The sequence below is a fragment of the Salmo salar genome, chromosome ssa05 (genome assembly GCF_905237065.1).
Source record: "Salmo salar chromosome ssa05, Ssal_v3.1, whole genome shotgun sequence".
In the NCBI taxonomy this organism is placed as follows: Eukaryota; Metazoa; Chordata; class Actinopteri; order Salmoniformes; family Salmonidae; genus Salmo; species Salmo salar.
The window spans coordinates 79,366,278-79,384,452 of NC_059446.1; the positions used below are offsets into that span (position 1 = coordinate 79,366,278).

Sequence of the window (18,175 nt, forward strand, 5' to 3'; positions counted from 1 at the left end):
GTAGGCACTGAGCAACCTTTTTACATCACACTGTATTGTAGGCACTGAGCAACCTTTTTACATCACATTGTATTGTAGGCACCGAGCAACCCTTTTACATCACATTGTATTGTAGGCACTGAGCAACCTTTTTACATCACACTGTATTGTAGGCACTGAGCAACCTTTTTACATCACATTGTATTGTAGGCACTGAGCAACCTTTTTACATCACACTGTATTGTAGGCACTGAGCAACCGTTTTACATCACACTGTATTGTAGGCACTGAGCAACCTTTTTATACCACGTTGTATTGTTTATCACAATAGAGCATGTTATTTAATAGGTGACATACATGCAAATCACACCATTGCTGGTACTTCAAATAATGATAGAGTGCTCTTCAAGCCTAACATTATTGCACATTCAATATTTCAGCTGTCTTTTGCTGCAACAACGCCTGCTTTAGATGATGAGAAAAAATATCCCAACTTCTTCTGAATGGTCACCTCAGACAACACAGTCAATCAGGCTGTTGTGAAGATCCTACAGAACTACAAGTGGAGACGTGTAGGGACTCTGACCCAGGATGTACAGAGGATCTCAGAGGTACCACTGACCTTGGTAACGCTTTCTGTCACATGCCTGTTTGGTGTACAATGTAGCTGTTATCGCCATTTCGGGGCGGCAGGTAGCCTAGTGGTTAGAGCATTGGACTACTAACCGAAAGGTTGCAAGATCGAATCCCCGAGCTGACCAGGTAAAAATCTGTCATTCTGTCCCTGAACAAGGCAGTTAACCCACTGTTCCTAGGCTGTCATTGAAAATAAGAATTTGTTCTTAACTGACTTGCCTAGTTAAATAAAGGTAAAATAAAAACATTTTTACAAGTAGGGATACAAGGGTATCCGGCATTAGCCTATTGATTAAGACTGCTGACAACTATCCTGTCTTATGTATGAATTCTAAAGTCTATATTGTCCTGTCCTTGAAAGATAAGGAGAGATCTGACTAAACAACTGAGCAAGGCTGATGTTATGGTTGCTGTAACTGAAAGCCTGTCCACTGACCCATGTGTCAATGTAAAGAGGTTGAAGGTGAGTAATATGCCGAAATCATCTTTACTAACAAAGTTTGAATTAGGCACTGAATTGCATCATTTCAGAAAATTGCAGATGCATCCTCAACGTGTCAATCTGGAGCTTCTGCCTCTTCTTTGTTTTCTATCATGTCCCTTTCGACAGGATATGGATGTAAGGATCATTATTGGGTTGTTTGACGAGAATTCAGCCTCCAAAGTGTTTTGCTGTGTGAGTACATAACCAGAAAACCTACATTTAAAACTGATGCAATGCAACACAATGCCATCATTAATGATTAGCACTTGTTTGAGACAAAGATTAATGGCAGTTTAACAGCACATTCATCATACAATTACTTTTGAATGATCTTTATGATAACCATTTGTCTTTGTAATTACCCTGTAACCTTTGTCTTCTAGGCTTACAGCCTGAACATGTTTGGCGGGAGGTATCAGTGGATCCTCCCTGGCGGTTACCAGGGGAGCTGGTGGGAGGAGGCCAACTCCTCCAACTGTGCTTCAAACAACCTGCTGACCGCAATGGAAGGCTACATCACTGTGGACTTCACACACCTCAGTAACAGACAGATAAAAGGCATCTCAGGAAGGGTAGGTACTGAGGTTTTCAGCAAGGGACAACATATTCTGTCGATACTGTACCATGCTCTCTCCAATGGATAACTTGTGTTTATAACCAAAGATTTGGACGTAGTGTTGAAAACATCAAACGGTGTATTTGCAGTGTAGCAAAGGTAATGCAAGAGCATTAAGAGAAGTTAAACAAGCACCTTTGTGTTTCTGTTTAGACCCCACAAGAGTATGACGAGACTTACAACAGAGAGCTGCTGCAGAGAGGGTTGGTTGCAAGCAAGTTCCATGGGTTTGCCTATGATGGAGTTTGGGTGATGGTGAAAGCATTGACCAGGGTCATTGAGTCTGTAAGACACAGAGAGAGATATGACATCCACCGGAACTTCACAGTCAGCGACAAGGAGATTGGACGAATGTTCCTGGATTCCATGAAGGATATTTGCTTTGAGGGTGTAACTGTAATTTAGCATGACTGTTGTGTTAACATTCCATTTTAGATAGATCATTGCTCCAAAAGACTAAAGACAAGACATGTTTTACAAATATTGTTGTCAAATTGAGTTTCTTTTTTTTTGGGGGGGGGGTCAAGTTCTGTTTAGAAATGGTGAACACATGGGTACTATTAAATTAAGCCAATTTCAAGGTAAACATTACAGATGTGTATTTCTATGAATTTAGAGAACATTGTTTGTGAAATATTTATCAACTGCTTGTGTTTCCACAGAGGGCCAGGAGGTTAAGATAGGCCAGTATAATGCTGAAGCAGAAGAATTAGAACTCATCAACCACTTAATCAAGTTTCAAGGTAGGTGGCCACACTATTAGGACAAGGCATTAAGAAAGTTGATGATGACACCTCAATCATAAAAAAGAAAGACATTTTCCTTTTTGTTTGTAACAGTCTTTGCATTCTACTTTTTTGTGCCTTTCATAGGCATGGAGCCGCCTAAAGACCGGACACACTCCCAGCGGTGGGATGTCAGTGTTCCCCTCTACATCATGTTGTTATCCACCACTGGCCTGGCCATGCTCATGGCACTCTCCTTCCTCTTCTTCCACATCAAGCATCACAACCATTGGTATGATCATTATTCCAAGCATCTTGTATTGGCTTGTAATTGAACTACATACTTTTTGAGGTAGCTTTCATTGAAACACAAGGTTGTTCTCTATTTCGTTGTTATCCAGTTTACTTACTCACATGCTCTGCTCAGACAAGGCAGCCCGTTAAAAGATCTTAATATTTAGTTTTTCCCATAGGGTCATGAAGAAGTCCAGTCCGTCCATGAACTACCTCATTATCCTGGGTACGATGCTGGCCTGTACCTCTGTCTTCCTCTATGGGCTGGATGGATCCCTTGTGACTGACAAAGTGTTTGTTACACTTTGCCCTGTGAGTACACATGAGCTTAAACATCTAAGCATTTTAGTGATGAGGGAACCCCTTGTTTCAAGGGATGCACATTGTTTCAATGTTTTTCCTCTTGTCACAGATTCGCACATGGATTCTTTCTGTAGGATACACCACAACTTTTGGGGCATTGTTTGCAAAAACTTGGAGGGTCTGGACAATTGTCAAAAATAAGGATATAATTGAAAAGGTAAACTCAAAGTTCGAAAGATCAAGTTAAAGAAACTCAAAAAAAGTACAGGCCTCTTAATCGCCATTTCTCCTGTCTAATATGTAATACTCATCCTCTCCCCCTCTGTTCTTTCTACAGATGAATAAGGATGACCAACTATGGATAATTGTCGGGGGAATGCTGCTAATCGATCTGTGTCTGTTAACCTGCTGGCAGATGGTGGATCCACTCAGACAAACAGTGGAAGAGTTCAGCCTAGAGGTAACACTTTAATTACATGTTTTCTTTTAACCCTGGTCTTACTCTCTTATCTTTTGTTGTGTAGGGGATGCAGACATTGTTAAAGATAGCCTTTCAATTTTAACTGCCTTTTTGATTACCTTGTTCATTTCCCACGGTATTGTTGTGTAGAGGATGCGGACGTTGTTAAAGTTAGCCTCTGAATTTTAACTGCGGTTTTGATTAGCTTGTTGTTAATTTCCCCCGGATTGTTGTGTAGGGGATGCGGATGTTGTTAAAGTTAGCCTTTCAATTTTAACTGCGTTTTTGATTAGCTTGTTGTTAATTTCCCCCGGTGTTGTTGTGCCAGTCATGCTCCTTTTTTCTAATGTCCTCTTAGTAATGCCATGTTTATTTACTATTGTATTCTATTTCTTACTCTTTAAGAGTCTCTGGAAGTCTTGAAAGGAACAAATAAAATGAATTGTTAGATCCAGATCCTATTAGACGAACAGTGGAAGAGTTCAGCTCGGAGGGTTAATCACTCAGACAGGTCACGTATTGGCCAAGGTGGTACTTCAGTACCATCAGCACACATGCTTTTAAGTTAAAAGGTGTCTAAATGTGTACGCTTCTTATAGGAAGTATCATTACATTTAGTTAACTGGTTATCCAATCATTCTGCCCACCTCCACAACATAACCATCCCTATTGGCCAACCTCTTTAGACCTGAGACACCATCATTCTACACTGCAAATCTCACCACCCATGAGTTGAATCCCCTCTGTTCGAAGCTAAAGATCAACCGCAGTACACTGTGTGTTGGAATGCACACTATCATGGGCTTTGTTTACAGTAATGAGATTATCTGGTTTTACAGTCGATCATCCACAGATTACAGTAAATGGTGTGTAGGGTTACCTCTGGTCTGGAGTCGACCATGTGGTAGTAGTAAATGGCTCTGGTCTGGAGTCGACCGTGTGGTGGTAGTGAATGGCTCTGGTCTGGAGTCGACCGTGTGGTGGTAGTGAATGGCTCTGGTCTGGAGTCGACCGTGTGGTGGTAGTGAATGGCTCTGGTCTGGAGTCGACCGTGTGGGGGTTGTGAATGGCTCTGGTCTGGAGTCGACCGTGTGGTGGTAGTGAATGGCTCTGGTCTGGAGTCGACCTTGTGGTGGTTGTGAATGGCTCTGGTCTGGAGTCGACCGTGTGGTGGTAGTGAATGGCTCTGGTCTGGAGTCGACCTTGTGGTGGTAGTGAATGGCTCTGGTCTGGAGTCGACCGTGTGGTGGTAGTGAATGGCTCTGGTCTGGAGTCGACCGTGTGGTGGTAATGAATGGCTCTGGTCTGGAGTCGACCGTGTGGTGGTTGTGAATGGCTCTGGTCTGGAGTCGACCGTGTGGTGGTAGTGAATGGCTCTGGTCTGGAGTCGACCGTGTGGTGGTAGTGAATGGCTCTGGTCTGGAGTCGACCGTGTGGTGGTAGTGAATGGCTCTGGTCTGGAGTCGACCTTGTGGTGGTAGTGAATGGCTCTGGTCTGGAGTCGACCGTGTGGTGGTTGTGAATGGCTCTGGTCTGGAGTTGACCTTGTGGTGGTTGTGAATGGCTCTGGTCTGGAGTCGACCGTGTGGTAGAGTAGTAGTAAATGTGAACCTCAGAGGGAGATCAATAATATTAAAATAGTCTTTCCTTTTTGTGGTGTTTCAGACTGATCCTGGTGGTGAAGATGTTAATACAAGGCACTTCCTGGAGCACTGTGAAAGTACAAACATGACTAAATGGCTCGCCATTGTATATGGCTACAAAGGGCTTCTAATGGTGAGAGAAATTGCCAGAACCATGTTCAACACCCAGGATCCTTTTCAAACAAAGCTGATAATCTAGCTGATGGTTTTCCATATTTTCTTTAGTTTCTTGGATGTTTCCTGGCCTTGAGAACAAGGCATGCACATATCCATCTACTTGATGACAGCAAGTACACAAGGCTGAGCATGTACCATGTGACCATCATGTCTATCATTGGAGCATCAGGGTGCTTCCTGACCCAGTATCACCCTAATGTGCAGCTCTTCATCATGGCTTTGGTGGTCATCTCCTGCTGTACCTGCACCCTGTGTCTGGTGTTCCTGCCCAAGGTGTCACCTGCCACATCTCTGAAACCTCCTCTTGTATACATGTTGAGCTCTCATGTTCAAATATCTCATTTATCTCAATGTTCTTGTTTTACTTCCATTTCTCAATGTATATTGTTTACAAATTGGTGTATATGGTAGATTATGTTGGATGTAAACACTCGTCTTGAAAAATATAATTGAATGCTTCTGTCTTGATCCTAGCTTGTAAAAATCAGAGACAATCCCAACCCAGTGGATCCAACTAGCTGGTTACAATGTGATCTTAACAAGGAGGATTCGGAGACCTCCAGTTCCTCTAGCAGTCTCAATCAGGGCAGATCTCTTGAAAGCCTGCGGACTGAAAACCAGCAGCTCCGGAGGAGAATCACAGAGGTGAGTTCTGAACCCTTGTCTTGAGTCTAAACAATTCACAGAACTTTAACCGTTGTAGGTTGAACACCCATCTGTTGTGGAGATAATAATCATTAATACCATTTCAGATGGTGGAACTTTGTGAATTAACATATAAATGGTCTTTGCAGATTGGTGACCAGTTGGAGGATGTCGCCATGCAAGTACTAGAGGAAGATCTGAGTCCTCCCAGTCGACAGGGCCGTGAAGTTTTTATTTATTTATTTTTATTTCACCTTTATTTAACCAGGTAGGCAAGTTGAGAACAAGTTCTCATTTACAATTGCGACCTGGCCAAGATGACACTGAGAGCCCAGGTGTGCTCTGAGGATGTGCCCAGGATGAACAGGGAACACTTTGATGACATCAACTCACCTGAACAGTACAGGAAAATATATTACTCTGATACTAAAAGATACATTATGCAATACAAATATTTTCTATACTTTCTATATATACACTGAGTATACAAAACATTATGAACATGTGCTCTTTCCATAACATAGACTAACCAGGTGAATCCATGTGAAAACTATGATCTTTTATTATATTGTTAAATGGTCCACCACCCAAAGAACATCCAGCCAACTTGAAACAACTGTGGGAAGCATTGGAGTCAACATGGACCAGCATCCCTGTGGACCGCTTTCCACACCTTGTAGTCCAGGCTCTTCTGAGGGCAACTCAATATTAGGAAGATGTTCTTAATGTTTTGTACACTCAGTGTATAAGTATCTTTTTTTATAGAAATATCTACTGTATGAATGAAACGTCCTACACACTTGCTTGTTTTTCTTTGCAGCTTACAACGAAGACGGTCCGTGCAGCTGCCAATTCTTCACCACGCCTACATGCCAGCCATTGGGGGAATGACTGCCAGCTGTTCCAGCCTTCTGAGAAGTCCCGATGTCCCCAGTGCCCAACAGAGACAGATGCCACCATCGCATCAGGTCATGGTCACCAGGCTGTGACTGTATTTCCCTCTAGAGTGAGTGACAATATGCTGGAAAAGTTACAATATTCATTGAACTGCCTGTGGTTCCACTGGCAGCTGGAAGTCAAATGACCTTCCTTTACCTTGACTGCCATAGCATCATTCACATATGAAGTCATGTATCTACAACTTGTCTGGATGTGAACATGTGGTGCTGACAAAAGTTTTGTGTGGTAAATTACAATAGCTGCTTTCTTTATCGATTTTTAGTTGATTGATTGCAGTGCAACTCATAGAAATGGTCTCCTGATGGAAAAACAATAAAAACATTGCCCGTTCCCTCTGTGTTTCCCAACATGGGAGTATCCTGTATTGCAGCAGGATACTGGCAGTGACTGTATTTGCACTCTTGGTAATTGCTCTGTGCTGTGGTACTGCTCTCTGATACTGCTCTCTGATACTGCTCTGTCATGTTGTCACTGGGAATTTCCTGGTTTGCTAAAGCCCAGGAATGAACTTTAAACTGTGTTCCAAGGCAGAAGTTAACCCTTTACAGCAGTCAAATAAATAATTGATTGTCTTTCCAAACATTGCCTCTGTCCTGGAGAACATCTGGCTATGTCTAAGCAAATACAAGTTTATGTTATGTCTTTCAAAGATGATGAATTATCGGTTTGAGAGTATAACCTTTAAATGTGCATATTTGTAAAAAAAAAAAAAGAAAGAAATATATATATATATATATATTTATAAGAAAAAGTGCTACAACTATTTTGCAATCCACTGTTGTTTGCCAGACAGTACTTTCTATTTGAAGAGAATGTGCTGCAATAACAAAACAGGGAGGAGTGTCTCAACTTGGGGTTTATAAAAAGGTAAATCTATCTCACTGCACAAAGTGTATTCGGTATCCACAACATCCTTGGAAAAAGAATCCTGCCATGTTCTCCATCAGAACCGCATTCATCCTGCCAGCTCTTCTGGCCCTTTTGGTTGTACATGTGGAATCCTCTTTCAGTGGTGGTAAGTTTGAACAACTTTTTTGTAGAAATATCTATAAATATAGTATTATGATATTGTTATGTTGTTCATGTGTTATTATTATGTTTCTCATAGGTGGTGGAGGATCCTACAATTATGACATATCTAAAATGTCTGACCTGAGGAAGCTGTACAACTCCAAGGTGTATGAAGCGGACAGAATGAGGAGACCCCTTGAAGGCATGACCTTTCAGGTGGGGATTCTCAGCCACTCAGGAGTCAGGTGAGTAACATCATATTATGCGTGATATGCGTATGATATTTATAAAATAAGCCCACAAAAGTCAGTTTGTTACGACATATCTAGCAACATCATGTTTATTATTTAAGAAATGGCCTAAACTACCCGCTATGTCTAATCCTTCATTGTTGATCCACAGAGTGACTTTGGCTGATGGCTCCCAGTGGCTTGTCCATAAAGGGGATGGATTTGGCATCAGCACTCAGACTGTAGTGGTGGCTGCACGCCACATGAGTCAAGACTGGAAGGCAAGTATTCAATCCGCTTTCTTTCATAAGCCATTTTTATTGAAATGACTCTGTAGTGGCAAATACATAGTCGTTCAGATTAAAACATTGTTTTTTTTTTACAACTTTTTTGCAGAAAGTTGAAACCAAAAACTTTAGAGGAAGTAAGACGGTGTCTGATTTCGTCAAAGCTGGAGGCACTGACTACAGCCTCATCTTTGATAACTGCCATGATGCAGCTGGTCGGATGTGGGAGTGAAACAATATTTTATTGTTTTGATGAGGCTGCAGCAGTTACTATATTTTAGCTGCAATGCCCATTTCATATTGATGGATTGAGTTAAACTGAAATAAAGTCCAATGCATTGACAGACTGTAAATTCACATTCTTTTCATTCAGTTTCATTTACATCTCAGAAAAAAAGAAATTGTATGTTGTGGTGATGTATTTATCCCGTTGTCATGCCTGTCACATTTTATGCAAGGCAATAATTGCCCCCTTTGATAGATAAAGTTTAGAATTGAACTCAAGGAGTGAGCATAAACTTACAGTAACATTTCTGTGACCAAGCCCATGCAGGGCGAAAACTAAACATTACACACGCTTGCGTATCTACGACCATCACACAACACCACGGGCCAAACTCGTACGTCAAGCAGCATCTCTGTGAATGGAGTTCCTTTGTTCCATCAAGATGAAAAGTGACAGGCTGCTCACTGTTTCCACTAGGTTGGGCTCAATCAGGGCCCCTCTAAATCAAAGACATGCCAGTCAGATACAAAGCCTTTCACAAATATCCTCGGCTGTCCCCAACTACTGTGGGAAATTCTAAACACTAATGTAGAGACAATGTTTGCACGACCGATGCAGTCAAAACAAGTGAGGGAGGGAGTGACTCTGATTCCGATGAAAGTACAGGGCTCTCAGATCCTGTTTCAGAGCTGCTCTTCCTCTCGTTGTAAATTCCCTGGTTCTTCCTTTTTTTTACGCCTCAGCAGTTCAACCTCTGTCTGGTTTGACCCTGCTGTCCCTTGTGTACAGCCTTGGGTATTCTTGCTTCATTGGTATAACAGGTGCTTCCCAAGGTACTGTCCCCAAGATTCACAACCAAACCGTCACTCCCAGTCTGGCACAAAAGGCTTTGTTTAATTTCTTTTGCCAGTTTCACAACCGCCATAGTAAGTTAATGTGGTGTCGGTAGAATACCAGATCCTTCTATATCATCTGGTTTGGGGGATGGTGTTGACCATAGAGTTTTATAGCCTTTCTTCTGAGATCTCAGAAGTGGCGTCTGGGTGTCCATGTCCCTTAGAGCATCTTTGCTAGCTGAGCGGAAGTGTGTCTGTGTCCAGCCGTACACCACACAGTTCAGAAGGCCTTGAGAGGATGAGGTGAAGGCCTGGGATGAAGATGAGGAAGTAAAAGTTAAGCCATGGACTGAGGTTGCACACGTCTTGGATGTAGGTTTCAGAGCAGCTGGCAGTTTTACCTGTAAGATGTAGAGAATGACACCCACAACTCCCTCCACTGATTTGGGGTTGTACAGAATCATGGCTGCCAGGAAGACTGCTGAAATGAAAAGGTAAATAAGGCAATATATCAAAAAGGAGAATGTGATTTTCAGCTGCTACAAATATTTTAGCAAGCCCGGGGGGGCCCTAGGATTCTGAGCTGTGTGAACAGTACTGTAGTTACCTGGGCCCCAACAGAAGAAGAAGACAGAGGGGTAGAGGAGCATGTGTCGGTCCAGAACACGAAGCGACGCCCACTGCCTGTCGCCTAGGAAACCACTAGAACTCACACAACGTCTGTAAACAGTGCAGGCTTTTCCCATGAGCACCTGGTGTAGACAAAGGACGTGTGAATCCAAGATACGTTTGAGTAAAATAAATATAAGATGGTAACCATGGGATAGGCTGACTTACCACAATGCCAACAAAGGTGAGGAGGAACGCTGCCAGGAAGACAGCAATACTGTACATGTGTACCAGGCGGCAAGCTGAGTCCACCTCCATCTTGCTCAAGTCAGTAGACATGAAGAGTGCCTCCGTGTGCATTAGAAGGCACCTAATATGCAGGGAGAGGGACATTAGTCAAACCGTTATGCACCTCAAATCAACAAGAGATATGTATAAAAAAACAACATTAAAAATGACGATTAACTCATATTAATTGACCAAACATTTAGCACGGAAGTGCGTGATATGAATTCTGATTGCCTTACTAAAACTACAAACCTTATTGACACACAATTATCTCTATCCCAAAGTAAACTATCCATGATAATACTCCTACTTTGATGCATGCTACAGACCTACTTGTAAGGCTGGCTGAAGTTTGTGTAACAGTGGTCCATGTTTCCTGTTACCAACACTGGCAGCATCAGCAGCACGGGGAGGACGCTGGAGGAGAAACGGGGACAGGACATTTAGCATACTCCCTCTATTGGATGCATAATGACATCTAGTGAACTTTAAATAGGTCAAGCATATACTAGGCCGTCATTGTAAATAAGAATTTGTTCTTAACTGACTTGCCTGGTTAAATAAATACATGTAAATGAAATACTCTTTCTGTGAAATAGTCCATGCTTACCATGACAGGACTGCAGCAATCTTGCTGAAACTTCTCAATTTGGTGGCGCACTTCAACAAAACAGAGACCAGACTTTAACCAAACAGTTGAATATGGGGAATTACAGACAACCAAATGTGTAAGACATTAAAACGATCATTTGTCAGGTAGCACCTACTTGGGCTGGGTATCCATGAAGGCTACTGTAGAATCTGTTATTTAGCCCAGAGTACAGGGTCCATACATAGTTCAATGTGTAGAAGAACGAGGTCATATACAGCATCTGTTAAAAGACAGGGGTTCTCCGTCAGTGGTCACCATGAATCAACCAACATTTACTTCTATTTTAGTGGTGAGAAGCATGGTATGACGTGTCAATGGAATGGTGTTCCCTTTCTGCGTATCCATGGAGATGAGATATCTAGGACCATCATTGGTTTTGTTGTGGGGTTATATATCATGCTCCCTTTTGGGACAGAATATTCCAGTGCACAAGTACAAGGGAAATGGGTCAGCCACATCCAGACTCCTTTGTCCCGATCTAACAGAATTGAAGAGGCATCAAATTGGGCTAGATTTGCTGCTCTACTTCATTTGGGCCGGATCTAGATCGGCCTTGGTCATCTATTTCTCAGAGTGAAACATTAATTCAACTCTTACTGTAAATGAATGTATTATATGTCTGTGTACATACCTGTTCAACGATGTGTAGGTTGTAGCAGGTGGCATGGCTATCACAGTCCTGGGTGAACAGTACTGCTCCTATCAGCCAGCTGACTGCCAGCAGCAAGTCTGTCACACTCAGTAAGAACAATGGCTGGATCTGCAGAGGAGGTAGTATTGGGCATTGTTTTGGAGTCTAAAGCACAGTCATGGTATTGTAGGTAGGTTAATAATATTGTTATTAATAAAAACAACAACAATTGGATTTATATAGCGCCTTTCTACCAACTAAGGTAGGCTATAATATATGCTTAAATGAGGAAACAATTAAAACCAACTGTAGAGGGGATCATCTGTAGTGTTTGTAACTAACCTCAGGTGTCCTTATAAGGTGTTGGAAAGTTGCATAAACAATTATGGAACCTGAACCGACAATGCTGCAAATAACAACAAAAAACACATTGGGAAGAGCTCTTGACTTGACCTGTGTGATCACCAGATTGTACAATTACAAAGAGGTTGTAAATGCTGCGCCCTGCTTACCTTAGCACTGCCATTATCATCTGGATCCATCTGACTGCAAAGTACACCTTTACAGGGGAAAGGTGTTGATTAGAAACCAAAACAGTCACTATCCCTACCTGCAGAGGGCGAGGCAGATCCTATAACAGATCCTATAACAGATCCTATAACACTACTCTGGTCAATTGGGGAGAATAATCTCATCCACTTTCTACAGTGCGAGAGGGTGGTCCCACCCCCCAAAAGCCATGCTGCAGACACATGTGGCAACGATGTAGCTACAACTAAGAAATACACATTGCTGTACACTGTACAGTAGTTTAAATACAGGACAACTACAAATGAATAATCACAATACTTAATACTTAACACAATACTTGTAAATTACTTACAACTGTCCAGTCCTCAGGCGTTGTTGTGTTTTGCTCCGTGTTGTTTGAGACATCTTGCAAGACGAAATTTAACATTTTTTCTTTATTCTAAGACTTAAGTCAATTGTAGAATATATATATGTCGTTCCCAAAACATTCAGCCATAGCTTAAAACAACAGAGACTAGTTGTGATGTAGGCTGAGTAACCTAGACACGCACGGATCCAAAACTGAAGTGGTTGTACAGCAGTATAACGTCACATAGAATGCAGGGCGCGCTCACTCTCCGTTTGACCTAACCTGTCCTGCTTCGTCACATGACCGCAACAAGTGTAGCCACTCATCATGGCTGGTTTCAAAATCATATAATTTCCATTAGGCAATAGCCCATAGCCTATTCACCCTTGTTGTTTAAATGTCAAGTCACCACTTCACCCTGCAATAACCTTGGCCATGACAAAAATGAACTGCATCAATGTGAAAAACATACACTGACTGTACAAAACACGAAGAACAGGTGCGCCTAGCGCAGCTACCACCATACCCCGTTCAAAGGCACTCAATATGTTGTCCTGCCCATTCACCCTCTGAATGGAACACACACAATCCATGTCTCAATCAGGTTTAAAAATCCCCCTTTAACCTGTCTCCTCCCCTTCATATACACTGATTTGAAGTGGATTTAACAAGTGACATCAATAAGGGATCATAGCTTTCACCTGGTCAGACTGCCATTGAAAGAGCAGTCAGAGTGCAGTATAGCTGCAGTTATGCCACGGATATGACAAAACATTTATTTTTACTGCTCTAATTACATTGCTAACCAGTTTATAATAGCAATAAGGAACCTCCGGGGTTTGTGGTATATGGCCAATATACCACGGCTAAGGGCTGTGTCCAGGACGTGTGTTAGAACAGCCCTTAGCCGTGGTATATTGGCGCAAAGGGGGTCCGACCCGGTACTAGATAGGTGTACCTAATAAACTGGAAACTGAGTGTATAATACAATCACATGGATATTGTTGATGAAAATCATAGTGAATGTGATTCTCCTTAAGAATATCTGTTGGAGTTTTGGTTATGATTGATTCAACTATGCAATTCTTTTCAGTTAACGAACATTACGGAAAATAACCGACATCATAAATAACTAGATGACAAATAAAATGTAGACAAATATCGATGCCAAAACACCAAGGGACATCTGATTTCTTCTCCCACCTGTGTAGAGAAGAATGGTGCCATTAGTTATGTGATATAACCATTTCTCATGTCAGTCTTGATAATTATCTTATACCAGAAGTATCATCAGTGGAGCACACATTATGGTTGATATCTTCCTGTATTAGAATGAATTAATAGACACTGTCATGCATTTTGATACTAATATGCTTTCTAGAAGCTCACAGCTCGTACCGTTCTGAAGCAGCATGCCCTCAGTGACAGATAGGGAGCCATTGTTAGGGGCTGGAGCTATCTGCAGCAGCTTGCACATTAGAGGGTAGATGTGGACACTGTCAAAGGGCTCGGACAGATAACTCTTCTTGAAATCTGGTCCAAAAGCACGGAAGATGGTCTTCATGTCCATTTCGTCCATATGGAATCCATGATCTCCTTTGTTTACGTAGACGATCAACCGCTGTTGAAATTACATGCATATCATAATTGTTTTTATTTTTTTAATCTGTGATATTTTTACTTTACCATTTTTTACTTTATACATAGTATATGAAGTGTCTTTAAAGTTAATACCAGTACCTACCGAGTTTAAGTTGAAACCTAGATCAGCAATGACAATAATAGGCTGCATTCTGTCATTCTTGGACAAATGAAAGTTCTCTGGCATATCTTCCTTCTTGTAGACTGTGAGGTTTGGGGCCTTCATGAGAGCATCATAAACCTGCTGTTCCTTTCCTTTCTTCGGTGTGATCATTCCAAACCCGCCGTAGTCAAGGAGCTCAAAATAAACCAAGTTGAAGAAATTCAGGTATTTAGAGAGGATTATCTCATCTACAAGAGGTCTTTTTTTAACGGTGGTCATGCCATGGTCAGAGGTGATGATGACGTTCAGGTTATCTGTCAAACCATCTCGCTGGATGGCCTCCCTCAGGTATCCGATGGTGCGGTCAATCTGCTTTATTATGGTTTTCCTGTCAGGATGGTCTGGTCCTTTGGCATGACCCACGTTGTCAGGCTCTCCATAGTACAGAGTCACAAAGTCAAAATCTTCTTTGGTGAACCAGCTCAACACAGTGTCAATATTCTGATGCCACTCTGTTTCGTTATCATCTTGTTGACCTGTTTCCTCAACCACCGCCCGGTTTACACATTGACCACTGTAGTTGGCGGCTCCTCCAGGAAAGAAAAAGGAACCTGTTTTCAGGCCCTGAAAGAGAAGAAAAGATATGTATGCTTGTATGTATGCTTCTAATTACAGGGTGTAGTAGGGGTCTTAACTTTCATCAGAGCTACTTCATTCACGTAAAAATAATCAAGTCAAATCAAACTTTGTCACATGCGCCGAATACAACAAGTGTAGACCTTACCGTGAAATGCTTACTTACAAGCCCTTAACCAACAGTGTAGTTCATGAAGAGTTTAAGAAAATATTTACCAAATAAACTAATGTACAAAATTCAATAAATTATAAAAAGTAACCCAATAACATAACAATAACAAGGCTATATACAGGGGGTACCGGTACCGAGTCAGTGTGCAGGGGTACAGGTTAGTTGAGGTAATTTGTACATGTAGGTAGGGGTGAAGTGACTATGCATAGATAATAAACAGCGAGTAGCAGCAGTGTAAAAACAAATGGAGGGGGGGTCAATGTAATAGTCTGACAGTGGTTTCTGTAGCTGTCAGTAGGAGGACTGTAAGATAAATCTGCATATTAGACAAATAACACTTGTGATATTTTATGTCCAGGATGAAATCCTGACCAGTTCCTCACCTGGTTCTGTGCTGTAATCCACAACGGTAAGGCTCCATTGTCCCACCACTCAGACCTCTTCAAGGTAGCTTTATGGCCCACTTTCTGATGAGTTGTGGAATTAAACATCATATTGTGAACAACTCCATGATCCTCTATCCATCTCCCTGTGAGAGATATGAGAAGAAAATAGAATGACATGTAAATATTTTCTAATGCCAACAACCTTCCAGTTTGAATTGTCTCTTCGTCATGACATTATGATAAACAGTATCCAAAACCTCAATGATGTGTCTTATCAAGGATATCAAAGATGGCATTTACAACTTTAATTGCTGTACTATAATTATTTTGTATCACTGTCATATAAGAGAACATTTAGAAATTGTCTGTAGATTTGTGTTTTTTTTTCTGAATTAACAAATGAAAACATAAGGTGATTTCCATTTCTCAGGAATAACTCTAGGGTCAGATTAAAGTGAGGTCAACTGCCCAGAAATAAAGTAAGCAGCAAGTTTGAAGAGATTTGTATTTAAATAATTAGGACCCGAAGGATATGTACAGTATGTGCCCATTTACAGTGTACATTTGATTTATTTAATTTTAATTTTACCTTTATTTAACTAGGCAAGTCAGTTAAGAACAAATTCCAATTTTCAATGACGGCCAAGGAACAGTGGGTTAACTGCCTTGTTCAGGCGCAGAATGACATATTAGATTGTCCTAAAAATCCGAAAGAACATTTCATTTACATTTACATACATTACAGGAGCAATTATGCTTAAGTGCTGTGCTCAAGGTCACATCAACATATTTTCCACCTAGTCAACTCTTAACCACTAGGCTACCTGCCAGCCAGAACACTGGCAAGTAAGGCAACTTTGTAACGTGAGTGAGATCATGGTCAGGACTGGGATTTTCTGGGCACATGCCACAAACAAAACTGTTTATATGAAAACATGGAAATATTTGGCCAAAGAAATCAATTGTCAATAATCCATCAACAGTAGTGGGCTACATTTGACTTCAAAACCAGTTTTGAAACAGTAACTTGGGCCCGTAGTCACATTTTACCCAAGGAAATACTTCTTATTTTTTATTAATATGCACCTGATTGAGAACTTCAAACAAGCTACTCAAATGCACGCAACAAGTCAATAGCATTTTGTAACTCTTCTGCCTTACCAGTTATGGTGGTAAAGTGAGATGGGGACGTCATGGTGATAGCCGGAGGGGTGATGTACTTTGCCTTCACTCCATCTTCCACTAACTTGTCCATGTGAGGGGTGTCTACGTCTTGATCATAGTCCCATCGGAAACCATCAAAGGAGATCACCAGCAACTTGTTGTGTGTCCCCATGTTCAATGGTTTGCACTCTACACTGAGAAAAACTGCCATTCCCAAATACAAATCCAACCACATCTTGATGTCTTGGCTTGTCTGCACTAACTAATCCTGTTGGGCTTGATGGATGTCATTTATAGTCATCATTGTGGTCAGGAAGATAACACTCAGAACACATGTTATCTTCAAAGAACAAACCTTGAATGTGCCTTGCTTTAATAGACAGGAGGGGTGTTATCAATTGTTATCTGAAGAGAGATTTCACCTAAGATGCCTAGAAATTAGTCTATGGACCCAAGAGTGTCATTAACCCAAGACTAAGATCTGTCTACTCAGCTACTCAGCATATAGGTAGAGTTATCTTTAGTTGTGAGTGTAGTAATGGGTCAGGTAGGACCCTGTAATGATGCTCTAAACAGCATGCCAGAGCCCTGAGGTTAAACAAGGTATTTGACAGCCTCTACTTCTATGCCTTGTACCTCAGTAGACAGATCTTAGTTTTTTTCTTTTTTTTATCTTTGCTGTCCAAAATACTCCACCAACAGCTTCTGTTCAAGGTAATCCACCGTATCAACAAAACAGTAAAACATGACCCTGAAAACGACGTTGAACTATTAACTTTCCTAAAATCAATCTACTAAAATGTCATTGTAGTAATCTTATCTAGGTGACCTCAGGCAGTGTCCCAACCCATTAGGGGTTGCAGCAGGTGACTTTGCTGATAGCTGCTTTATTGAGGAAAACTTCTACTTTCTATGACTGTGATACTGTATGTGATTCTCTCACCTAGCTATCTTAAAATGAATCAATTAACTGTCGTCGCTCTGGAGCCATAGGAGGATGGGCTCATTGTAATGGCTGGAATGGAGTTAATGGAACGTTATCAAACACATCAAACATATGGAAACCACTTTTGACACCGTTCCATTCATTTCTTTCCAGCCATTACAATGAGCCGTCCTCCTATAACTCCGGATGATTTGAAGTTGAATGAGCTTTTGTAACTGTAACTGATCAGAAAGCAGTCCATCTGCTATGACACATTTCTACCCCCTCCCTCTCCCCCCAATAACGTTGATATAATATCATTAAATACTCACATTTACCCTTTCATTTTTATTGATCATTCAATAATGTCATGGAAATAGCCTACCAATGATGTCATAGCAATGTACACTAAACAAAAATATAAACACAACACGTAAAGTGTTGGTCCCATGTTTCATGAGCTGAAATAAAAGATCCCAGAAATTGTCCATACGCACAAAAAGCTTATTTCTCTCACATTTTGTGCACAAATATCTTTACATCCCTATTAGTGAGCATTTCTCCTATGTCAAGATA

The 18,175-nt window shown here is 41.3% G+C and overlaps 3 protein-coding genes across 4 annotated transcripts; 1 reads left to right on the top strand and 2 right to left on the bottom strand.

The window, feature by feature from the left end:
* The first annotated feature begins 482 nt into the window (after nt 1–482).
* Nucleotides 483–8,170, top strand: LOC106605869 (gamma-aminobutyric acid type B receptor subunit 2). Its single transcript, XM_045717759.1, is given in 17 exon segments — nt 483–590; nt 977–1,078; nt 1,226–1,291; nt 1,483–1,671; nt 1,869–2,111; nt 2,215–2,296; nt 2,378–2,458; nt 2,588–2,732; nt 2,914–3,046; nt 3,147–3,254; nt 3,375–3,497; nt 5,163–5,273; nt 5,366–5,590; nt 5,792–5,962; nt 6,112–6,362; nt 6,783–7,937; nt 8,031–8,170. Coding segments are annotated over 16 exon segments (2,307 nt in total). The 3' UTR covers nt 6,952–7,937; nt 8,031–8,170.
* A 281-nt stretch (nt 8,171–8,451) lies between these two features.
* LOC106594036 (transmembrane protein 116) lies at nt 8,452–12,865 on the bottom strand. Of its 2 annotated transcripts, none has more exons than XM_045719059.1 (11): nt 12,576–12,865; nt 12,205–12,251; nt 12,035–12,098; nt 11,693–11,821; nt 11,177–11,281; nt 11,020–11,069; nt 10,743–10,826; nt 10,350–10,491; nt 10,120–10,264; nt 9,914–9,990; nt 8,452–9,823 (listed from the first exon to the last, which is right to left on the bottom strand). In XM_045719059.1, exons 1-11 carry the CDS (start codon nt 12,648–12,650, stop codon nt 9,608–9,610), a joined length of 1,134 nt encoding a protein of 377 aa, XP_045575015.1. In that variant the 5' UTR covers nt 12,651–12,865; the 3' UTR covers nt 8,452–9,607. The 2 variants fall into 2 exon arrangements, with proteins under 2 accessions (XP_045575015.1, XP_045575014.1); XM_045719058.1 differs by having other exon boundaries at nt 9,914–9,993.
* Nucleotides 12,643–16,989, bottom strand: LOC106596636 (ectonucleotide pyrophosphatase/phosphodiesterase family member 7). Its single transcript, XM_014187906.2, has 5 exons — nt 16,672–16,989; nt 15,508–15,653; nt 14,317–14,940; nt 13,971–14,193; nt 12,643–13,775 (listed from the first exon to the last, which is right to left on the bottom strand). Exons 1-5 carry the CDS (start codon nt 16,907–16,909, stop codon nt 13,705–13,707), a joined length of 1,302 nt encoding a protein of 433 aa, XP_014043381.1. The 5' UTR covers nt 16,910–16,989; the 3' UTR covers nt 12,643–13,704.
* Nucleotides 16,990–18,175: the final 1,186 nt, after the last annotated feature.